The sequence below is a fragment of the Rhincodon typus genome, chromosome 2 (assembly GCF_021869965.1).
Source record: "Rhincodon typus isolate 14 chromosome 2, sRhiTyp1.1, whole genome shotgun sequence".
Lineage (NCBI taxonomy): Eukaryota > Metazoa > Chordata > Chondrichthyes > Orectolobiformes > Rhincodontidae > Rhincodon > Rhincodon typus.
This window is the reverse complement of record NC_063333.1, coordinates 106,636,589-106,660,412: the sequence shown is the minus strand read 5'-3', so window position 1 is coordinate 106,660,412 and position 23,824 is coordinate 106,636,589. Positions and strand designations below refer to the sequence as shown.

At 43.6% G+C, this 23,824-nt stretch overlaps 1 protein-coding gene across 1 annotated transcript in view; it reads right to left on the bottom strand.

Annotated features, from left to right (window-relative positions):
- Window positions 1-23,824, bottom strand: part of LOC109935564 (sodium-dependent dopamine transporter-like) — a 109,221-nt gene that overhangs the window by 15,289 nt on the left and 70,108 nt on the right. The window contains exons 9-11 of the mRNA XM_048608668.1: window positions 9,131-9,259; window positions 8,765-8,864; window positions 3,637-3,737 (exon numbers count right to left, since the gene is read on the bottom strand). Of these exons, the coding sequence (XP_048464625.1) occupies window positions 3,637-3,737; window positions 8,765-8,864; window positions 9,131-9,259 (330 nt within the window). The remainder of the gene's footprint in view (window positions 1-3,636; window positions 3,738-8,764; window positions 8,865-9,130; window positions 9,260-23,824) is intronic.

Genomic DNA, 23,824 nt, shown 5'->3' with positions numbered 1-23,824 from the left:
GACCAATACTCACTCATCTCAATCCACATGGACAAGGAGAACCACGACTTCGGCTGGGATAACACCAAGATCCTGGGACAGGCTAAGCAGAGACAAGCATGAGAATTCCTGGAAGCATGGCACTCCACGAAGCATGCTATTAATAAACACATTGAACTCGACCCCGTATACATTCCACTATGGAGGAAACCCGGAAGTGAGGCAATCCATTGCAATGGACTCCAGAGTTTAAAAACCAGGCAGGAAAACACACCGACGCTTCATCAGAGGCTGCAGAGGATGTTACCAAGCACGGTAACGAAACGTCTGCGGAACAACAAACCAGCTCAGCGAGCCAACCAACCTCAATCTCCCTAATCTACAATGATGAAATGGCCTCATTGCAATACTAGGACATCCATTATTAACCATCGACGTCGTACTGTTTGTGAGTAACATCCGTGCTATGGTTCAGATTCCAAAGTTGAGTTGACAATCAACAGCTTTTGTAATCTCACATTATTATGCTTGAATATAACAAATATTGTGGTGTTATGATTACATACCTTAAGGTATTGTGTTGTTGTGATTACCGGACTAATAATTCAGAAAAAATTAATTTAAATCTAACTGTGGCAGTTTAAAAGAAAACATCTGTAAATAAATTATACTAATAGTATTAGTGACCACAAAACAGTCAGACTGAGTTAGTTTGATAATCGCTGTGAAAATCAATTGATTCATTCGTGTTGTTTAACAACTACCTCCACTATCCCTGATTGACCAGACCCTCACTCTGGCCATCCACCTGTTTCTCACATAAGTGTAGAACACCTTGGGGTTTTCCTTAATCCTACCCACCAAGGCTTTATCATGCCCCCTTATAGCACTCCTGAGTCCATTCTTCAGTTCCTTCCTGGCTACCTTGTAACCCTCTAGAGCCCTGTCTGATCCTTGCTTCCTCAACCTTAAGTAAGCTTCCTTCTTCCTCTTGACTAGATGTTCCACATGTCTTGTCATCCAAGGTTCCTTCACCTTACCATCCTTTACCATCCTAATAGCATTGTAATTCCCCTCCCCCAAATAAATACTTTCTCATACCGTCTACTCCTATCCCTCTCCATGACAATAGTAAAGGTCAGGGAGTTGTGATCACTATCACCAAAATCCTCTCCCACCAAGAGATCTGACACCTGGCATGGTTCGTTGCCAAGCACAAAATCCAATAGGGCCTCCCCTCTAGTCAGCCTATCAACATACTGAGTCAGAAATCCTTCCTGGACACACCTGACAAAAACTGCTCCATCCAAATCATTTGCACTAAGGAGGTTCCAGTCGATATTAAGCAAGTTGAAGTCACCCATGACAACAACCCTATTACTTCTGCACCTTTCCAAAATCTGCCTCCCAATCTGTTCTTCAGTGTCTCTGTTGCTACTGGGGGGTCTATGGAAAACTCCCAATAAAGTGACTGCTCCTTTCCTGTTTCTGACTTCCACCCATACTGACTCAGTGGAGAAACCCTCCTCGACGACCTCCCTTTCTGCAGCTGTGACACCATTCTTGATTAGCAATGCCACTCCCCTCCCTCTTTTACCTCCCTCCCTTTTGAAACATCTAAGCCCTGGAACATCCAACAACCATTCCTGCCACTGTGATGTCCAAGTCTCCATAGATGCTACAACATCGTATCTTCTATACGTATGTGAGGAACAAGAGGACAGCCAGAGTGAGTGGAGGGAACTTGTGCGCGGAGTGGGAGGAGGTAGGGGAGGTACTTCATGAATACTTTGCTTCAGTATTCATCAGTGAGAGGGACCTTGACATTTGTGAGGACAGCGTGAAACAGGCTGATATGCTCAAACAGGTTGATGTTAGGAAGGAGGATGTGCTAGAAATTTTGAAGAACATGAGGATAGATAAATCCTCTGGGCTGGACAGGTATACTTAAGGTTGCTACGGGAAGCGAGGGAAGAGATTGCTGCACCTTTGGCAATGATCTTTGCATCCTCACTGTCCACTGGAGAAGTACCAGATGATTGGAGGGTGGCAAATGTTATTCCCTTGTTCAAGAAAGGGAATAGAGATCATTACAGACCAGTCAGTCTTACTTCAGTGGTGGGAAAATTATTGGAGAGGATTCTGAGAGATAGTATTTATGATTATTTGGAAAAGCATAGTTTGATTAGAAATAGTCAGCATTGCTTTGTGAGGGGCAGGTCGTGCCTCACAAGCCTTACTGAATTATTTGAGGATGTGACAAAATACATTGTTGAAGGCAGAGCAGTGGATGTGGTGTATATGGATTTTAGCAAGGCATTTGATAGGGTTCCCCATGGTAGGCTCATTGAGAAACTAAGGAGGCATGGGATTGAGGGAAAATTGGCTGTCAAGATACAGAATTGGCTGTCCAAAAGAAGACAGAGGGTGGTAGTAAATGGAAAGTATTCAGCCTGGTGTTCGGTGACCAGTGGTGTTCCGCAGGGATCTGTTCTGGGAACTCTGCTCTTTGTAACCTTTATAAATGTCTTGGATGAGGATTGGAAGGGTGGGTAGGCAAGTTTGCCGATGACACGAAGGTTGGTGGAGTTGTGGATACTGTGGAGGGCTGTTATAGTTTGCAATGGGACATTGGCAAGATGCTGAGCTGGGCAAAGGAGTGGCAGATGGAATTCAACTTGGAAAAGTGTGAAATGATTAATTTTGGAAGGTCAAATTTGAATGTAGAATACAGGGTTAATAGCAGGATTCTTGGCAGTATGGAGGAACAGAGGGTTCTGGGGGTCCACGTCCATAGATCCCTCAAAGTTGTCACCCAAGTTGATAGGGTTGTAAAGAAGGCAATGGTGTGTTGCCTTTCATTGGCAGGGGAATTGCGTTTAAGAGCTGCGAGGTTATGCTGCAGCTCTATAAAACACTGGTGAGACCACACTTGCAATATTGTGTTCAGTTCTGGTTGCCTCATTATAGGAAGGATATGGAAGCTTTAGAGAGGGTGCAGAGGAGATTTACCAGCATGCTGCCTGGGCTGGAGGGCAGGTCTTATGAGGAAAGGTTGACAGAGTTAGGGCTTTTCTCATTGGAACGAAGAAGGATGAGAGGTGACTTGATAGAGGTGTACAAGATGATGAGAGGCATTGATTGAGTGGATAGCCAGAGACATTTTCCCAGGGTGGAAATGACTATCATGAGGGGGCGTAACTTTAAGGTGATTGGAGGAAGGTATAGGGGAGATGTCAGAGGTAGGTTCTTTATACAGAGAGTGGTGGGTGCATGGAATGCACTGCCAGTGGTGGTAGAAGTCAGATACATTAGGAACATTTAAGCAACTCTTGGATAGGCACATGGATAATAGTAAAATGAAGCGTATGCAGGTTAGTTTTGATCTTAGAGTAGGATGGTAGATTGGCACAACATTCGGGGCTGAAGGCCCTGTACTGTTCTATGTTCTAAAGGAAATTCTCTGTTATTACCCAACCTCACCGATATTTAACTTCAGTTTAACACCAAAATGGCTGAACCTTAACCACCCTTTGATATGATGTAGGAAGCCATAAAGTTGCACCAGCAAAGTCGCTGAGCAACTAACATAGGTAATATGTCAGCATTGTCCACATTCTGAGGTTATTTTTGAAAAATACACATCTTTTGACTCACCAGAAGGAAACAGGGACTGACAATTTTCCAGCACAATCTCCAGTATAAGCCAGGTCTTTTGCCTATCATTTTCTCAATATCATCGCTGAAACGATCAACTCCTAGAAAAGAAATACAATCAATCTATGATGGAAAGATTTGTTTAATTAGAAGATTTTCAGGTATGTCACCAAATGTTTCTTATTTGAAATGGAGAGAACAACGTTTTGAATTTATATCCTTGACTTAAATAAGGACAATAACAGAGACATGAAGCAAGAGGTGAGTGAAGTGGGCTGGAAAAATAGACTGAGGGAAAGATCAATGGATGAACAATGAAAGATATTTAAACATATATTTCATAATGCTCTGGAAAAAAATATTACTGTCAAAAAGAAGGACTTAATGTAAAGCATGATCCCACCTATGGCTAAGAAAGGTGGTCAGGGAGAGTATCCAATCACTTAACAAGGTACAATAAAGCAGTGAAAACTAGTGGTAGGTCAGAGGATTTGGATTCTTTTTAAGAACTAGCAGAGGACAACTGAAAAGCTAACAGAGAGGGACAAAATTGATAATGAAAGTAAACTAGCAAGCAATAAAAAATAAATAGCTGCAGCTTGTATATGTATAGAAAGAGAAACAGAGAACGTATCTTATAGGGGTCTAAGCAACGTGGCAAGACATGTGGCAGAATTGGTTCCCTGTGGGATCAACATCAGGGGCATGTTATGCCATCTTTTATGCTTTTCATGGTCAGTGGCAAGTTTCTCGCTTGGCAGTGATGAATTGGCCATCAAGGGGGATTATTGCTTGTTAAACACCTTGTCAATGCTGCAATTTACCTCATTAATACTCAGCATCCCATCTTACCAAACTCGTCAAATAAGCTAGACGTCAAGAAAACACGACATGCAAACCTGAGTGCACACCAGTTGGATTTAGTCTGCTGCTTGCTTTGCATGACCTCCTTGTTACTTTCAATAAAACTGCAGCCCAAGGAATGATCCACGGCAACCAGCTGCACACACCCCTTGTTCATTGATATTGATATCTGGCATTTGACAAACTCTCATGACCATTGGTACCTTTCCAATACAATGGCATTGCTCTCTAGTACTACAGTCAAACATTGTAAGGACACCAGCAATTAGCACTGAAAGGCTGTAGCAGAGACACTTGTGCATAGGCACCCAGCTCAAGGATTGGACCAGACTGCATCTCAGGGCTGCTGCCTGACCTCTTAGTGCCAATCTGTCAGTGTTTGCATCATCCCTGCCTTGCCATGCCATGCCAACTAGGGCAATCACACAACCATGCAGCTTGCTTTGCTGGTCAGCAGTTCTTAGTCTAAGGGATGTACACATGGTGAACGGCAGCATACTACATCGGGCTAACACCTGCACCATGTGCCAGAAGTCTAAGTGGCAAATACTCTGCATGTGCTTCAACTAAATGTCTAAGTCTTAAGAGAGTGACACACTGTCCGTGGAGGAACCCGTCAGTCAGAGGGTCTTGGCACAGTAAATTAAGGACAACTTCCCAAAGCAGTCCAGGGGATTATCCACAGGCAGTCATTCATTCAAGGTGATCTTGGTCAGGGGTGTGTACCTCTGCTGTCCAGGGAGTGGATCACAGTCAGTCCTGTGGCTTTGTAGCAGACAGTACGGCGTTTGGGGTGAGCTGGATATGTAAGCCTCATATAGCCTGGGAGATGTACAGCCAGCAGTCAGCGACCTGGGCAATTCTTAACTGGCTTTATCTATTTGAGTCATTCAAAAGGGTGAACCACAGTTAGTCTTTAGCTCTATCCTTAGAAATTAGGGGAAAGTGTTTAGTTGGGAGTGTCAAGGGAATGAGATTCAGCAAGTTAGTCTTTGGGACTGGGAGCAGAACCTTGGAGGAAGAGTTGTGGGGGGCAATGATTTTGAAAAGGAGGCAATGGTATCTGCAAGGAGGGATATAGTAAAGCATAGGGAGAAGAAAGTCATGTGGTACGGAGGTTCATTGTTGGTCAGGAGCACACTGGCTTCAAGGGGTTAAAGAACACACCTGGAATGGTTACTTTGTATGCCTGGAGCTGTGTGGGAAAGGTAGGCAGTACAGGCACACGTAGATGGCTTGGATGGGGCCTTGTGAAGGTGCAAATGTGATTTGCACCTTCACAAGGTGATTCACAAAGGTGATTTATGGGAAGGGCCGTCAGGAGGGGAATTTGGATGCTCAGGGGAACATCAACATGGTCAAGGAGCGTTCACTGTCATCTTACATTGTGCTAGAAACTGAAAGTACATAGTGGGGAAAAAATGGCTGTGAGAACATTCTGAGTGGGTGGGGTAGGTGACTCAATCTGTGAGGGAGGGAATTCACTGATATTGTGGCTTTTAAAGGGAAAGAACATTGCACACAGACCATGCACTGTACAGAAGACAGAGCTGCAGTGTCTCTAGCTCTGGCCATGCTAATGTATTGCCCCCCTCCCCTCTCTGTGTGGCAGACCTCCCTGCCAGAAACATTGTTTAGAAATACACTGACAGCTACACTTTTGGATACAGAGGCTGCAAAACGAAAGGAATGTCGTACGAGTAGAACCAAAGGTTTCAGCATGACCCAATGCCATGTATACATTTTGATTCTTTTGCTTCCAGATGATGCAGCATGTTCTCAGCACTAACCTCCATGGAACTTCATCTGTGGCTACGAAGTAATGCATGATGTTGCAACAATGCCATCAGAGAGACTAATAACCAAATCTGAGGTCAAATCAATGACATTTATATATAAGTACAAAATCAGTTATCAATGCATTATTTCCTATGCCAAAAAATCTCTCAATAAGTCTTCTCAATTCTTTTCCTCCCACTACTTCTCAGCGTACCCCTAGTTCGAAAACTGGGCAGGAGGGAGCCTGGTCAGCAGTACAGCTTGTTGGCCCTGGAGTTTTAGTTGGGTGACCCCGGGGATGTTTGTGTCTGGATGGTCCAAATATGTCAAGGGTCTTCTTCAGAAATTGACTGACTGTCCTTGGCTTCAACTTCCAAGGATCAGAGGGGTAAAGGAGGCCGGAGGTGGAGGACTCCACTTCTTGAGAGTCCTAATTGGTGACTTCTGAGGGAGGTGCTGTGTTGCTTCCTTCTCTGGCTGCGTGCCTCCTTGCATCAGCCAATGTCTTTGTTAGAAAGGGGCAGCTGCAGTGTGTGTCCGGTTCCCCGACCACTGTTGTCATGCCTTTGGTCCCCGAGGTCCAATGGCAGTGGCGATTGGTGCAAGTGTGTGTGTCTCTCTAGCATCCTGAGCGTGCTGGGCCTGGTACTTAATGGCAGCTGTCAATCTGTCCATGGAGACAGATTCGCTACACTGCTGTAGCTTCTGGGCAATTGCATTCTACATATCCATCTATCGTTCTTGTTCCTCCTTGCACATGTGAGCGAAGTCCCTGATTATGGACACTACAGGGTCTTCTGCTGCCTTGTGCTGATCAGGTGCCTGGCTATCAAGCAGTCCTCTGAGTGCCAGTGGCTACTACAGTAAGGTGCTCACCAGATTGAGCTCCTACACTCTCAAAGCCTAATGTTCCCACCAAGGTGTCAGTATCTAGGGGGTGCAGGAGGAAGACTTGCTGATGCTTCCTCTGAGGTCTTTGAACTCTGGTCCTTAGTGATCAAGAAGTTGGCTTCTGAGGGAGCTGGACATTTCTCTACAGTGGCAATGGAGATGTATGATCTGGAAAATATGACAGAGTTGCCACAGCAAATGGTTAGAAGTGGTGTGCAATGAATGAGACCTAGTGTTGCTAGTGTATGAGTTGCAGTGGAATGAAGCTCAGTTGGCTGGATGGCTAGTTTGTAATACAGAGTGATGCCAAGAGCAAAGGTTCAATTCCTGTACCAGCTGAGGTTAACATGAAACTTTCCTTCTCAATTTCTCTCCTTGCCTGAGGCATGGTGACCGTCAGGTTGAACCACCACCAATCATCTCTCTCTTATGGTCTGGTAAGACTATGGTGACTTTTTTTTTAAGCTGGCTGATAGAACATGGGTGTCTTGGCATCCCTACAGCACTGGTCCCGGTCTTCTCAAGTCAGCATACTTTCCACATAGGGGTAGCAGCCTAATATCAGGCACCCCTCCTACTTTGCCCTGTTATGGGCTTTTTTCTTCTAGAATGAGAAAAAGGGAGGGATTGAGTGCAATGAATGTTGATGGCTGGTGCAGGTGGTTAAAAGGTGGTGAGGTGTTCTGAGACAGTGAAAGACAATGCAGAGGCCATCCTGTGATAGTGGTTGTGGGTGGTTGGGGTGGGTGTGAGTGAATGAAGGAAAGTGTTGCAGACAATAGTGAGAGTTGGTGAACACAAGCCTTGGTGGTAGCAGACACAAGGTGAATGCCAAGTAATACAGAGAAGAGTGTGGCACTTACCCTGGCACAGTGGAGAAGGTCACTGACCTATTAACGGCATTGCCGGATGCTCCTCTGCACCTTGGACCCATGGCAAGGACCCATGTGACAAGCTCAGATCAGACTTCCAGCTTCCTCTGCTAGTCTTCCAGAAGGAGGATGGCCACCTTTGTGCCAGCCCCTTGATCAGTTTCTTTCAGACCCTAACAAAGAATCATGGTGCCATTCTCCCCCTTTCTGACAACTGCACAATCTGTTCTTGAGCGAGCATGGCAGCTTCAGAATGCCATTGCTTGTTTGGGTTCACAGCGGCCTTTTGAAGATGGTACAGGTTTGTGGGATGCCGGTCTTTTGGTGCTATCCACTGTGTGGTGAGTTGCTACAGGAAAGGCATCTGATAAGAAAAGGCCAGTAGGGGCACCCGTTTGGGCAGTCCCTAAAGTAGTTTCACAATCTGTCCAAATTTTTTCACAAAATCTACAAATGAAGGGGAATTTTGCTGAGTTTGAAGGGTTTTATGCAGAGCTTTGTATGTGACTTGCTCTACCATTATCTTGACCGTCATTTGATCTTTAACCCAGCACTGTATTGTCAGACTCTTATTTAATGAAGAATGACAGATAGCTATAATAAAAATCATAACTGCCTAATATTTGTAACATTTAAATTATCAAAAAATTATACTCAGTCACAAAACTTTCAGCTGTGCATGTTAACGAAAAACCTGATTGTTCAAGTCAATATTAACTTACCATAAAACCAGGAGACTCCAATGGTTTCTATAAGTACTCCAAACAGTATGGATGTCTCTGCTGAGAACTTGTCAAGTAAAGTAAACACATAGATGCCACCCTAGAAACAAAAAAACATTCCAAGAGTGGTGATTGCAAAACATTTAATGGAATGAGCAATATTGCTTAAGACTAAAAGAAATTCCAACATCGAGCCAAGAATGAAACTGATTACTGTCATCATATAAAGGTTATGGCTATAATAAATCTGCCCTTTTCTTCTAATATTTTCAGAGTCATTTTTCCTAAGCAATAGGCTGTTTGTTTTCCATCAAAAGACTCTAACAAACTCTTATTTAGAAAATGACTCTTGTTAAAGTGACCTACATTAGTTACACAGAAGAGAGACACCAGAAAGGTAATTGTAATGATGAACAGTGTAAAGATCTCTCTGTGGTTACGCAGGAGTTTGAATTCATCAATTAGTCCTGTAATTACTGATTCCATGCCACCCATCTGTGGGAACAAGAAGAGCAAATGTTAGGAAGCATATAACATAATATACAGCATTTTCCATTCACCCCGAGTGATTGTTATATCTATTTTGATGCAGTTGAACATTCACTTATGGCCACCATTGGATTCCTTTCCGAATGTGTAAACTTATCAAATACACAGATGAGGCCCATTACAGGACAAAATTATATTAATAGTTCTATTCAATAGAGATTAACATGTTAAACTCCCATTAGTTTCATAGGGAAAAATCAACTACCAGGCCATGATGGAAGTTTGAAAATCAGCTTCAGATCAGAATTTATAACCTGACGCTAAGTCATAAGCTATGCAATGCATCAGGGAGGGAGAAAGTTATTTGGATTTTTCTGGAGTTCATTAGTGGGGGCTTCAGCCTTTGCAATAGTGTAACAAATCTGAGATTCTTCCAATTTGTTTGACTGCAGGATGGGTTAGCAAACTGACCATAGTTTGTGCTATGGGAAACCGTTCAAGTGGAAGGAACAACAAGGTATGTAGTAGTATTAAGGGACAGTGTAATAATGGCAAATTATACCATTCTGCACAGCAAATGGGTCCAGATGTCTGTGTTGCCTGCCAGGTGCTAGGGTTTGGGGCATCTGCACAGGGCTGTAGAAGAACTTGCAGTGGAAGGGGGAGTATCCAGTAGGAACCAATGATATTAGTGGGACAAAGAAGGAAGTTCTGCACAGTCAGTACGAAGAAATAGGCAGCAAATTACGGTGCAGAAACTCAATCTCTTATTAGTTGAACCATATGCAAATTAGCATAGGGCAAATCAAATTAGAAAACTGAAAGTGTGGCTCAAAGACCAGTTGGGAGAATTGGGTTCTGGTTCATGGAATATAGAGTCACAGAGTCATACAACACAGAAACAGAATCTTCAGTCCAACCAGTCTATGCCAACCATAATCCCAAACTAAACTAGTCCCACGTCCTGTGCTTGGCCCATATCCCTCCAAACATTTCTTATTTATGTACTTATCCAAATGTCTTTTAAATGTTGTAACTATACCCATATCCACCACTTCCTCTGGATGTTCATTCCATAAACTAACCACTCCCTGTATAAAAAAAAATGCCTTTCATGTCTTTTTAAAATCTTTCTCCTCCTTAAAAAATGTACCCTAGTCTTGAAATCCCCCACTCTAGGGAAAAGACACCTGCTATTCACCTTATCTATGCCCCTTGTGATTTATAAATCTCTGTAAGTTCAACTCTAAACCTTCTACGCTCCAGAGAAAAAACTTCCAGCCTATCCAGTTTCTCCTTATAACACAAACCTTCCATTCCCTGCAACACCTTGACAAATCTTCTCTAAACCCTCTCTAGCTTAATAGTGTCCTTCCAATAACAAGGTGACCAGAACTGCACATAGTACTCCAGAAGAGGTGTCACCAACATCCTGCACAACCTCACCATGATATCCCAACTCCTATACTCAAAGGTCTGAGCAATGAAGGCAAGAGTGCTAAATGCCTTTTTAACCACCCTGTCTACATATGGCGCAAACTTCAAAGAATTATGTACCTGAATCTCTAGGTCTCTCTGTTTTACAATACAAGGCCCTACTTTTACTTGAATAAATCCTACCCTTGTTTGTTTTACCAGATTGCAATACTTCACATTTTCCAATTTAAACTCCATCTGCCACACCTCAGCCCATTGACCTAATTGATCAAGATCTCTTTGTATTCTTAGATAACCGTCTTCACTGTCCATTATACCACATATCAGTAATGGGGAAAATTGGATCAGTATTGATAGGATGGACTTCACCTGAATTGTGCTGAGGCTGATTTTCTTGCTGACTGCTTAACTAGAAGCATAGGGAGTATTTTAATCTAAATAATGGGGGCAAGGAATCAAAATTATTAATATGGGAAACAATAAACAGATCATAACTGGGAAAGATAGAAAAATCTAAGGGTAAACTAACATATAGGGCTACAGGTTACAGAAGTTATTTAACAAATACATTTAAAGACTCTATGTGAATGCATGAAGGATTTAAAATGCAACAGATGAACTAGAAGTACAAGTCAAGAAAAATAATACGATCTGGCAGCCATTACAGAGTCATGGCCAGAATGAGAGCTTTTGCCAACGTGGTGGCCAGGCTTCACCAGTGATTGTCAAAGTCATAATCACCCTCAAATTATTCGCCCCAGGCTTCTTCCTGTGCTCTGCCAGTAGCATTTGCAGGAACATGCAATCATACAAGCACATTAACGCACAATGGCTTGTTTTGCATGGTGGAATGGCAATAATGCCAACTTTACCAATGGTGGCTGTTTAGCTGCTACAATTCTTTTGTCTTGCAGCAGTCCACCCTCCTCAATCTCACTGCACAGAATGATTGGCTGTTTGGAGACAAGGGGTACCCATTTAAAAAAATGGAAATAGCATCCATGAACAACCTAATGAATGAAGCCCAGGAGTGAATGAATGTCAGAACGATAGATGCATCATTAAACAAGCCATCAACATGCAGAAGATGCAATTTAAGTGCCCAGGCAGAACTGGAAGCACCATTCAGTTTGCAGCAATGAAGGTTTCCAGAATGTACTGCACTCTGCACAGCATTTTCCAACAGTGAGGTTTAGATCAGAGGGATAAACATGACACAGAGCTTCTTCAGATGATTGCTAGAGCAGGAGGAGGCAGAATATGATGTTGCCAAGGTTAGCAATATTGCTACCCCAAATGCATGGGATGCCCTCATTATTGTGAGGTTCCTTTGGATTTCACCACTGCACTGATCTGACAGTCTCAACCAATAACCACATCACCTGTCCCTCAACTTCTCCCAACATAAAGCAATTAATGCAAACATACAACTTTCTCTTTCTCAGCTACTCATTACTTGCTGTCAATTCTTGTCTTACCATTCATTACAAATGAAAAAGTCATGTTCCAGACTACAACCAAAAATGGGCAAGAACCAAAAACAGAAAAGTTTCAGTTTAACACAACCACAAAATACAACAAATGCTGGAAATCTGAGAAAAAAAAACAAAATATGCTGGAAAATCCTGGCAAGTTGGGCAGCCTCTAAGAAAAGAAACAGACTTGTTGCTTTATGCTGATGACCTTTCAACTGAAAGTAATACAAATGTCCGTGTCTTAAAGCCATTAGAAAGAGGAAAGGAACTGGTGGGGAGCACAAGAGGGGAGATCTGTGATAAGCTGGCGGGCAGTGGAGATTAAGTATCAAAAAGAAAAGGTGCAACTGCTAAAGAGACTATGGCAAAGAGACAAAGGTTGATTCCAAATGACATGTGAATGGTTCCATAATAACCACCTGAATGTAGCATGAAAGGACAAAGGAAGAAACAAGACCAATCCAGCAAAAACAAACAAAAAAGGAGAGACAACGTCATTGAACAGGATGGAGCCTGATCTAAATTTATGATTTAAAGTTTTTGAACTCGATGTTGAGTCCAGGAGTCTGGAGAATGCCAAGTCAAAAAATGAGGTGCTGTTACATGAGCTTGAGTTCAGCTTTACTAGAAAGCATGAAACAGACAGAAAGGTCAACATAGAAGGAATATAGAGAGTGAAAATCATGAGCAACTATAGGTTCAAGTTCATGCTTGTGAACCAAACTTAAGACTCTCACATGGCAGTCACCCAGGCTACATTTGGTCTCCCAATGTAGGGAAGCTCATACTCTGAACAATGAATATGATAAAAGATAAAGTCATCATTGTCCTTCTTGCTCATCACGTGATGTGTTTAACCTGACAGTCACCATGCCTCAAGTGAGGGGTGAGGTTGCAAAGATAGGACTTTCATGGTAATCACACACTAGTACAGGAATTGAACCCATGATGTTGGTGAAACTCTCACACCACAAACCAGCTAAACAGCCACCTGAACAACTAATCCTTAATGAATGCAATACACTAAATTGAATGAAATATCAATAAGTCAGTTTCAATTGGAAAGTGTGTTTAGAAGCTTGGAATGATGAGAAGGGAGGAGGTGAAATGATAAATATTGCATCCTCTCTGCTTGCATAGTGACTACAGGGATGCTAGAGGTGATTGAGCAGCAGTCTAGGATGCTGGAGAAGGCAGTTTAATTTTTGGGTCATAGAAATATTAACTATCTAACACTATTTACAAATATTTACTCTTCTATCTCTGAGCATTTCTATTTGGTGCAATGCCGGTGGCTTTAGTAGAAGTAGAAACAATCATAGTGCATCCCTGTTCTAGTAGCTGCAGCTGCTCTTGGCTAATTGCTGTCATTTCATTATCATGAGTATCCTGCCAGAGACTGCTCAACTGTGAGGCAAGAGACGAGTGGCAATGGAGGTTGGAGGACGTGGTAGTGGAAGCGAGATAATTGGAAGTGCTGTGACCAGAGCTCATCTTCCGTGTGTCTTTTCACCTTCTTCCCTCTCACGTCCAAGCCTGCAAGCATTGAGCTGGAGAGCACTTTACTGCATGTAAGTGAGGCTCTGATAGGCTATGGCTAGGATTTCAAGAATCATGCTTAGAATCCGCAGTGTCCAAGCTATTGATGAGTGTAGAGATCCCCACTATATTTCTCTTATTTTTTCTCAATTTCTTTGGTGGAACTGTGAATTGAAGTTAGGGTTAGTTGAAACTAACTTTGAACAGCTGCATGTTTTAGAAAAGAAAAAAAAACATTTATTTGCTTTTGGTGACTGGCCTGGATGATCATGCAACATAATCACTAATCTAAGGAACACTGTGGAAAATTTGACAAGATGTATTGCCATGCCCAAGGCTGCCAGCTGGTTGGATGTTGAGTTGGTCAATCAAAGGAGGACTGGTACTAACCTGCTAACTACAGAGAATGTTGATTAAAAAAAAGGAAGAAAACCAGTTCTGACTGGTTTTGGCAGGTGCATGATGATGTTGGAAGGTTTCAAACTGGCTGTTATGTTTTACACTCTCTAGTTTTCTATCCAGTTAAAGAATTGTTGATATTCTTTTCTCAGAACATTCAATCTGTAGGAAATAAGTAAATACTCCTGGGAGTTTACTGAACTGTTCACTTTCACCGGTGACTTCAAATTATATATACAGTTATGTGCTTGGGTACAACTGTTATCCAAGGATTGCATGACAGCTTGGCATCCATTGCTTGAAACTGTTTAACTGAACTGGCAAATTACAATCTTTTATTTTGTTTTTAAGTTATGTTTTAACTGTGGCTATCTGTCTGTCTGTCCATGTGTGAGTGGAAGTTATGGTCAAAGAAGACTGGGTCAAAATCAAGATTAATTAGATTACCTTGTTGCTTAGCTTTGTCATTATATAGATACAATATTATGAATAAATTGTTCATTTTTATTTAAGTTATAAACCTGATGTCTAAGATCTGTTATTCTTAAATGTCTAATTAAGAACAATTAGGCAGTTTTGAGTGTCATTGAATATTTTCATGTCACTGTGTTGCAAATCTAGTAATAGTAAGGTTGATTTGATTTGGCTTGCTATCCCTGATCATAACATGATGGCATGTATGCACTCATTTTATTGACCGCCTGCCTGGAGCATTACGTGACATTCAGTCCATGGATTAAGATAACATTGCAAAACTCTGTTACATCATGCCCCATCGATGCCTGAGTGCAACTCCTGCAATCTACCTGCAGCTATGCAGTCAAAGACAATTGGAAAGCCTGCCAGTACATCACACGTTCTATACTACTACTTCAGGTGTATTCTCTTCATTGTTGGCTTTTGATATTCAGCAAAACCTACGAATCCTGGGCCTCTAACATGACTGTCCATCGCTCACTGTTTCCATCACCTGCTCTTGTTCATGTGTAACCAGTGAGACACAAAGCAAAAACCAAACTGCATTCCTTACTGGTTCAAACAAACTGAGTATCTGAGTTGGTATATGGTCTGTATGAGTCCTGTGATGGTGCAATCTGAGTGAGTGATATCCTCTGAGGAGTTGTTGTCATCCTCCCACTTCAATCTTGTGCTGGATTTTTGAAGGTCCTCTGGGAGAATAAATCCATGAATGAAAGCTGCTGCAGTAAAAATGTTTCATGTGATCATTATCCACCTGATCAAATTTGGCTCACTGCTAACATCATCAATATCAAGATGCATGTTGCATGCATGTAATGATCTAATATTCTGTCACCAGGAGGGGCATCCTTATTTCTGATGGTCAAGCCTCCTTCTCTATATCTGTCAGTTGAAGCTTGGCTGAAGAGGCACTTCTGCTTCTCTATCTCTCCCTCATATCCTGTACTGTCTTTCCCTGAACGGAAGCAAAGAATAGATCTATTAATGACACTGGCATGATTTAAATAGATGGATTCAGAATATTTGTTCAGTGTAAGTACAAGGAAGTGATGTGATATTCCTTAAACATGAGGATGAATGTCAGTGATAGTTGGATAGACAGATGTGAGGAAGGACATAGACAGAAAGGAGATGAGTAAAGTAAGTTGGTGCGAGGAATGATGTGTTCAAGTAGGATTGGAAAGATGGAGTAAGTGTTTCGGTGTAGATGAATGCCCTCACCTTTTCTGCCCTGTGTATGGCGTTTCAGTGAATTCATTATGCAGCAGCATACAGCAAACTGTGAGCTGTTGCTTGTATCTTCAGCGGCAGTCTAGAAAGAGCCAAATGCATAAAATTTAAGAGTCAAGGTATACTTGACTGCCATGCACTGTGCTGTCCTTGTTCTACTTTGATATTGTAGTTTTGATTATAAGCAGTTGACAGATTTCTTCAGTGGAGCAAACACATTTCAAGGTATGGTCCTATCTTAAATCAAGTCTGGAAAATTGCTCCCTAAAAACTTTACATTGATACTGTTTACAGCTGAGAGCCTTTTTCATTCTGCTATTCTGCTCTCTTCTAGCAGCTTCTCTGACTCTGTGGTTTCACTTCATTCTTCCAGTTTTGCTCAATACCAGGAGGAAGATCTACCAGATTACCCATGTCTGTAAGCAACTTGTTTGAACAGAAGCTATTAAATGAACAGAAAGTACTTCAGATGATTCCCTGTAAAATATAAAAGCTTCTACCAAGTAGAAGACAACTCCAGAAAATTACTATAATACTAGCATGAAGAGAAAATCTAGCAGCTAATCTGTAAAAGAAAGATCCAATAACCAACTTATCAGACCTGAACTCTGTCACATCCATTTGTGAATGGGGTGGATAATTGAACAACTAACTGCAGTAGGAGGCTTCACAAGTATCTCCACCCTCAGTCATGAGGGGGTCCAACACATCAGTGCAAAAGAGAGACAGAAGCACTTGCCTCTTTCTTTAGCCAGAAATGCTCAGAGGATGATTCATCTCAGCCTACCTCCTGAAATCTGCAGGATAGATGCCAGCCTTCAACCAATTTGATTAACTCTACATGATATCTAGAAGAAGTTAAAGGCACTGGATACTGTCAAGGCTACGGACCCTGACAACATCATGGCAATAGTACTGATGACAGAATTTTCAAAACGAACTGTGCTATTCAGCTGGTCCAGTGCTAGCAAGATTAGACACAGTAGATGTAGGAAGGGTGTTCCCAATAACAAGTGAGTCTGAAACCAGGGCTCACAGTCTAAGACTATGGGATAAGCCATTTAGCACTGAGATGGGGAGAAATTACTTCACTCAGAGTGATGAGCCTGTGGAGTTGGCTACCACAGAAAGCAGTCTAGGCTAAAACATTGTACCATTTCAAGAAGGAGTTGAATATAGCACTTAGGGTTAAAGGGATCAAAGGACATTGGGGGAAAACTGGGAACAGGCTTATTGAGTTGCATGATTACATAGGATCACAGAATGAAGGGCAGAGCAGGTGTGAAGGGCCAAAAGGCCTACACCTGCTCCTATTTTTCCATATCTATCTGACAATGTGGAAAACTGTCCAGCTATAACCTGTCAACAAAGAAAAGCTGACGTCTTCCGTGATATCTGACCTATTGGTCTCTGAGCTACCACTGGCAGTTTGTAGTTGGAATAGTGTGCTGTCACCAATCCTCCTTCCTGTGTTGTGTTTAAGAACTTATCAAATTATTAATGGTAGATAATAAACCTACGGTAAATGTTAACAAGAAGAGGCACTTGTCTTAATAACAAGAGACAGCATGATGGCAATTGATATAATTTACCTTGACATGTTAGGCATAATTACTTAAAGCTATCAGGAGTCAGAGAGGAGACTTGTGTCTCCAACAGGACTTTACATAAGACTTCTCAATTCTGCACCAAAAATGGTATGTCGTCATCAGACTGGTGATAGCTTAGTGCAGATTCAATATTAACTTTTTAAAAATCATTACGTTATACAATGAAATCTCCATAGTCCTACTATGTAGAGCATAGGGCTGCTCTCTCAATATAGAGAGCAGACTAGTGGTGGCTTAACCCAAAGGTCATCACACCTCAAGTGAGAGTCCTTCATGGTAAGCCCAGCCGGTATTGGAATTGAACCCACACTGTTTTATTCACTCCACATTGCAAACCAGTTATTCAGCCAACTGAGCTAACTAAACCAGGCAACAATGCTTTGAAGCAGCAACAACCTGCTCACTAATTCTCATTTTACATTCCACCAGGTCCACTTAGTTCCTGACTTCATCACAATCTTCTGAAACAGGGACAAAACAGCTGTCTTTCAGAAGACAGGGTGACTGACTTTATATTCAAGGCAGTATTTGATTGAATTGGATATCAAACAGTCCCAGCAAATCTGACCTTAATGGGAATTAGGGGAAATCTCTTCACTGGTTTGAGTTATTCTTAGTACAAGTGAAGATGGTTGTGAATATTAGAGATTCAATCATCTCAGTCTCACCATATTGCTGCAGGAGTTCCTCAGGACAGTATGAAAACCTTCCGTCCATCATAAGATCAGAAGTGGGAAGGTACTTTGATGATTGTGCTATGTTCAGCACCATTTCTGATTCCTCAGAATTGAAGCACTCCATGTCCATAGGCAGCAGGATCTAGACAACATCCAGGCCGAGTGGTTAAGCAGCAAGTAACATTTGCACCACACAACTGCCAAGCAATAATCATCTCCCACAAGAGTAAATCTAACAATCTCCCCTTGACACTTAGTGGTATTACGATCACTGAATTCCCCACTTGGCAGTTACCATTGACTAGAAACTGAACTGGAAGCCATACAAGTTTAGCTACAAGAAGTCAGAGGTTAGGAATTCTACAGCAACTAACTCATGTCCTGGTTCCTCAAAGCTTGTTTACCATGTATGCGGCATTAGTCAGGTTTGTGGTAGAATACATTCCACTTGCCTGTACGAGTGCAGCTCCAACAAGGTTCAAGAAGCTTGACATCACCCAGGATAAATTAGCCTCATCCACCACCTTAAATGTTCTCTTCTGCCACTATCACCATATAGTCGCAGCATATAAGATGCATTGCAATAATTTACCAAAGTTGTTCAACGGCACCTTCCAAACCCACAACTTCTACCACCTAGAAAAATAAAAGCATCTGATACATGGGGACACCATGTTAAAGTGAAAAAGTTACCCTTCAAGTCAGATGAAATCTTGATTTGGACTATATCACCATTTCTTGACTGTTAGCAGTCAAGATCCTGGAACTCCCTCCCTAACAGCGCAGTGGGTGCACATATCTCCAGTAGGCTTCAGCGATTCTGGCAGGTGACTCAAGATGACCTTTTCAATGGAAATGTAGGATGGATAATAACTACTCGCCTAACCTATGACACCTGCATTCCAAGAAAGGATTTTGAAAAAAAATCATGATTCCTCTCAATAGCATCATAGAGTCATTGAGTTTTACAGCGTGGAAACAGACGCTTTGGTCCGACTCGTCCATGCTAACCAGATAACCTAAATAAATCTAGTCCCACTTGCCAGCCTTGTAAACCCATCTTATTCATGTTCCCATCCAGATACCATTTAAATGCCTCAACCACTTTCTCTAGCAATTCATTCCATATATGCACCATCCTCTGCATGAAAAAGTTGCCTCTTATGTCCCTTTTAAATCTTTCCTCTCTCACCTTAAATCTATGCTCTCTACTTTTGAACTCCCCTGGGAAAAAGACCTAGGTTATTCATCCTATCCATGTTCCTCATGATGTTATAAACCTCTATATAGTCAGCCCTCAGCCCCCAATGCTCCAAACAAAATAGCCTCAGTCTATTCAGCATATCCCTATAGCTTAAATCCTCTAACCCTGGCAACATTCTTCTAAATCTTTACTGAAACCTTGCATGTGTGATGATACTATAGATAAGAGGTTATTTTGTCCTCTTTTTCGTTAAAAGAGAGATTTTAAGACAGAGCTGCAGAGCCAGTAAACAGCTTGAGAGGCCCAGTTGGAAAGTTGGAACAACAGACGCAGCTTGAATGGATGTGGTCAAAATCCCACAGAACCAGGATCTTTAGTTTAGCTTTCAGCAGTTGCTGTTGGGGTCTCAAGTATGGTGTTCTAGAAAACATAGCGGGGTGATGGACTCTCAGGGGAATATAGCAGTGGCAGCCAGGTTTCTGGTACTGAGACTGGCTCTAATGTAATGAGGGGTACACCAGGTTCCAAGTGATCAATTGTGATAGGGGAATCTTTAGTCAGAGGCACAGACAGATGATTCTGCGGCCGACAGTGAGACGTCAGAATGGTGCGTTGCCTCCCTGGAGCCAGGATCAAAGATATCTGGGCGAGGGTGCAGAATATTCTCGAATGCGAGCGGGACCAGCAGGAGGTCATTGTACATATTGGAACTAACGACATAGGAAGAGAAAAGGACGAGATTCTGAGGAAAGAATATAAGAAGTTAGGCAGGAATTTAAATAGTAGGTCCTCGCGGATAGTAAAATCTGGATTACTCCCAGAGCCATGACCTAGTGAGAGTAGGAGTAGGAGCATAGAGCAGATGAATGCGTGGCTGAGGAGCTGGTGCAGGGGAGAAGGACTCACATTTCTGGATTATTGGAATGTCTGCTTGGGTAGAAGTGACCTGTATAAGAAGGATGGATTGCACTTAAATTGGAAGGGGATTAATATACTGGGGGGAGATTTGCTAGAGCTGCCTGGGAGGATTTAAACCAGTAATAGGGGATTGGGGTGGAACCCAAGGGAGATAGTAAAGAAAGAGATCAGCCTGAGACTGGTACAGTTGGGAAAAGGAGCAAGTCAAACAGCCAGGGGAAGCAGGAACAAAGTAGAGAACAGGTAAGACTGATAAATTAAACTGCATTTTTTTCAATGCAAGAGGCCTAACAGGTAAGGCAGATGAGCTCAGGGCATGATGAGACATGGGACTGGGATATCACACCACTTACAGAAACATGACTCTGGAATGGACAGGACTGGCAGCTTAATGTTCAAGGGTATAGATGGTAGAAGAAGGAGCAAGGTTGGTGGGTGGGGAACAAGAGAGGAGGGGAAGTGGTGCTTTTGTTTAGGGATAACATTACAGCTGTATTTAGGGAGGATATTCCTGGGAATACATCAGGAAAGTTATTTGGGTAGAACTGAGAAATAAGGAAGGGGTGATCACATTATTGGGGTTGTACTATAGACACCCCAATTGTCAGAGGGAAATTGAGAAACAAATTTGTAAGGAGATCTCAATTATCTGTAAAAATAATAGGGTGGTTATGGTAGGGGATTTTAACGTTCCAAACATAGACTGGGAATGCAAAAGTGTTAAGGGCTTGGATGGAGGGGAATTTGTACAAGAAAATTTTCTGATTCAATATGTGGATCTACCTACTAGAGAAGGTACAAAACTTGACCTACTGTTGGGAAATAAAGCAGGGCAGGTGACTGAGGTGTCAGTGGGGGTGCAATTTGGGGCCAGTGAACATAATTCTATTAGTTTTCCCCTTCTTAGACAACAGAGTGATGACAGCCCTGTGCCAAGAAAGGGGCATCACTCCATTCGTGATACATTTCTCCAGGACTCGCGCATAGTCGCCCCCTCAAGATGTCCTAGAATGCCCTGAAGAACTCCATGGTCAGCCCATCCAGCCCCAGGGAGTTGCCCCTAGAAAGACGGTTGAGGGCACCTGGCTCCTCCAATCTCAGAGGGGCGTCGAGCCTCTTGACACACTCGGGGCTGACCTGCAGCAGGTCCTCCCACAGAACTCTTTCAGCTTCCTCGCTGGATGGATCCAGAGAGAAGATAGCCCTATAATAGTCAGGAACAAAAACAAAGTTGCTGGAAAAGCTCAGCAGGTCTGGCAGCATCTGTGAAGGGAAAAAACAGAGTTAACATTTCGAGTCCGGTGACCCTTTCTCAGAACAGTTTGTCCTCTCTGATGAAGCTATGGAGAGTAGACACTTACTGGAAGAAGAACGTCTTAGTCCCATCTAAGGTGTGTGTATAATCATGAAGTGAAGCACCGTGCCTCCAAAATGAACCGTGAGTTGCAGTAGATGGCCTGGCACTTGCTCCTTGACCCTCAAGATCTCTGGCTGAAAAAAGTGGGCCAACAAGATAGCCATTCTGCCAGAATTGGAGGCCAGGTGACTCATGAAGACCTTCCACACCACACCAGAAGCCACGTCGCTTCATCTCCTGAAACGGTATGCGTTTCTTGCAGGAGGCTCACTGCGTACTTTCGTTCCCTGAGGAGCAAGAGGATACAAAATCTGCGCCAGGCCTTCCCACTGCCGTTGGCATTGAAGCTAGCTATGGAGGAACTCTTTGACGATGCTGCAAAGCAATCCCTGGCACTGCCGCTTTGTGTTCTTGTCCCTTCCCAGGGCTGTCAATAGCTGCCGTACAGACATGATCAGATGCGGTAGAGAATTCCAATGGTCCATAGCCAACCGGAATCTGTCTCACCGACCAAGCACTACTTGCAAAAAGTCTTGGAGATCCCCAATGGTGATGTGGGGGACCTTGTCCGTGAGCACCACGTCGCTCACCCCCTCATCTAACTCGGCAGTTCTCACAACCAATCCCAGTCCTCCTCTTCTGACCCCTGACACCTTCCTCACTTTGCCTGCAAGGGGTAGTCCGGAGTTACTGGTTGGGCACACCCCTGCCTTGATCTTATCCCCAAGTTCAACAGCAGGAGGATCCTTTGCAGGGACCTTCAAGTCTCGGATTATTTCAGACTTAAATAAAATGTAGACTAAAAGGTCATGCCCCCGAGGTGAGAGTGGTTCGGAAACCTGCTCCGCTCCTGGCACCGGGTCATCCTCCGTATCTGGGGAAAGATCCCCAGTAAGGGCGGAGGTGCCCGATGTAAAAGCCTGGGAGGAAGCGAGGAGGCCTGCTCTTTCATCGTTGCCTTCCAGGATGCCCTCAGGGTAATTATCACCACTACAGTCCCCAGCTAGCACAGGCAGCACCTCAAGGCCTTCCAGGTCTTGTGGCGTGGGCAAAACCTCAGTGGCCACGCCCAGCGCAGCCTCTGGGGTGCCTGGTCCAGTTGCAGTGGACTGCAGGAGTGGGTTTGTGTCCCCCTCCCCTGGCGAGGGGGGAGAGGGATTTCTGGGGCATGCTATTCCCTCATCTCCGGGGGAGGTGTTGCTACCACTGGACTCCCCCTGTCCTTCTGACCCCGAGGAGTGGCACATCCATCTCTCCACTGTCTTGATGCCCTCCATCCCCCTCAAATATCCTCCCTTTTTCATTGTCCCTCACAGATTTTGGGCACACAGGGGACCAGGGGAAACTGGGGGCAACACCTGTTCACTGGTACTTTATCATTGACGGCTGCCAGGCTGGGCTTCAAATCCTGTGCCTTCCCGATGGGCCCAGAACTGCTATCCTTCACGAGGGATCCCTCCCCAGGCTGGGGTCTGATGGCCTCAGGGTTACATGGGAAATCCTCCTGGGAGGATGCCCCAAAATGCTTAGTCTTCATCCAGGCTTTCTGTCCCTGCAGATGCTCTGCTCCCACCCCACTGGTGTCCATAAGTGAGGTAGCTCCCTCCTGTGGGAGTTGAGGTGGGGGGGCACGAGGGGAGGGGTAATGATGCCAGCTGCAGCCTCTTGGGTATTAGCAATAGCCTTCGAGGCAGTGCAATCTGTCTGGAGTTGCAGGCATGACACCGCACACCCTCTGCCAACCAGAGCACCCGGTAAGCAGCACTCTCGTGCTCAAGCACGAAGGTGCCCTCTGTGACCGCCTCCCTGGCCAGGCAAATGAAAACCTGTCACTGGAAGTAGTTAACGTGTCTCAAATGGCCTCCTTCACACTGAGCAGTAGCGGCATCACGCCCAACCTCATTTTCCCAAGCTGGCGGAGGTGGGGGAGGAGGAACTCAGATGGAACAAAGGATAGGACGTTTGATAAAATGACCCTCTGGAGAAACTACTTCCAGAGGGTTGACCGGGAAGAACACCCCATCGACAGTAAGCCCCTTCTCCAAAGTGAGGTGCACCACACACTCAGTCTTCTAGACGAACACTGTCTTCCCATATATCTTTGATGCAGCAACAATGGTGGCAATACCGACTACCCCAACCAATGCTGCTGTGTATGCCTCAATGGCCATGTCATTAAATGCGTAAAGGGTGACGAGGCTGCCACCCCGCTCGCTGCCCCCTCCCCCCCCTCCCCCCGGTGTGG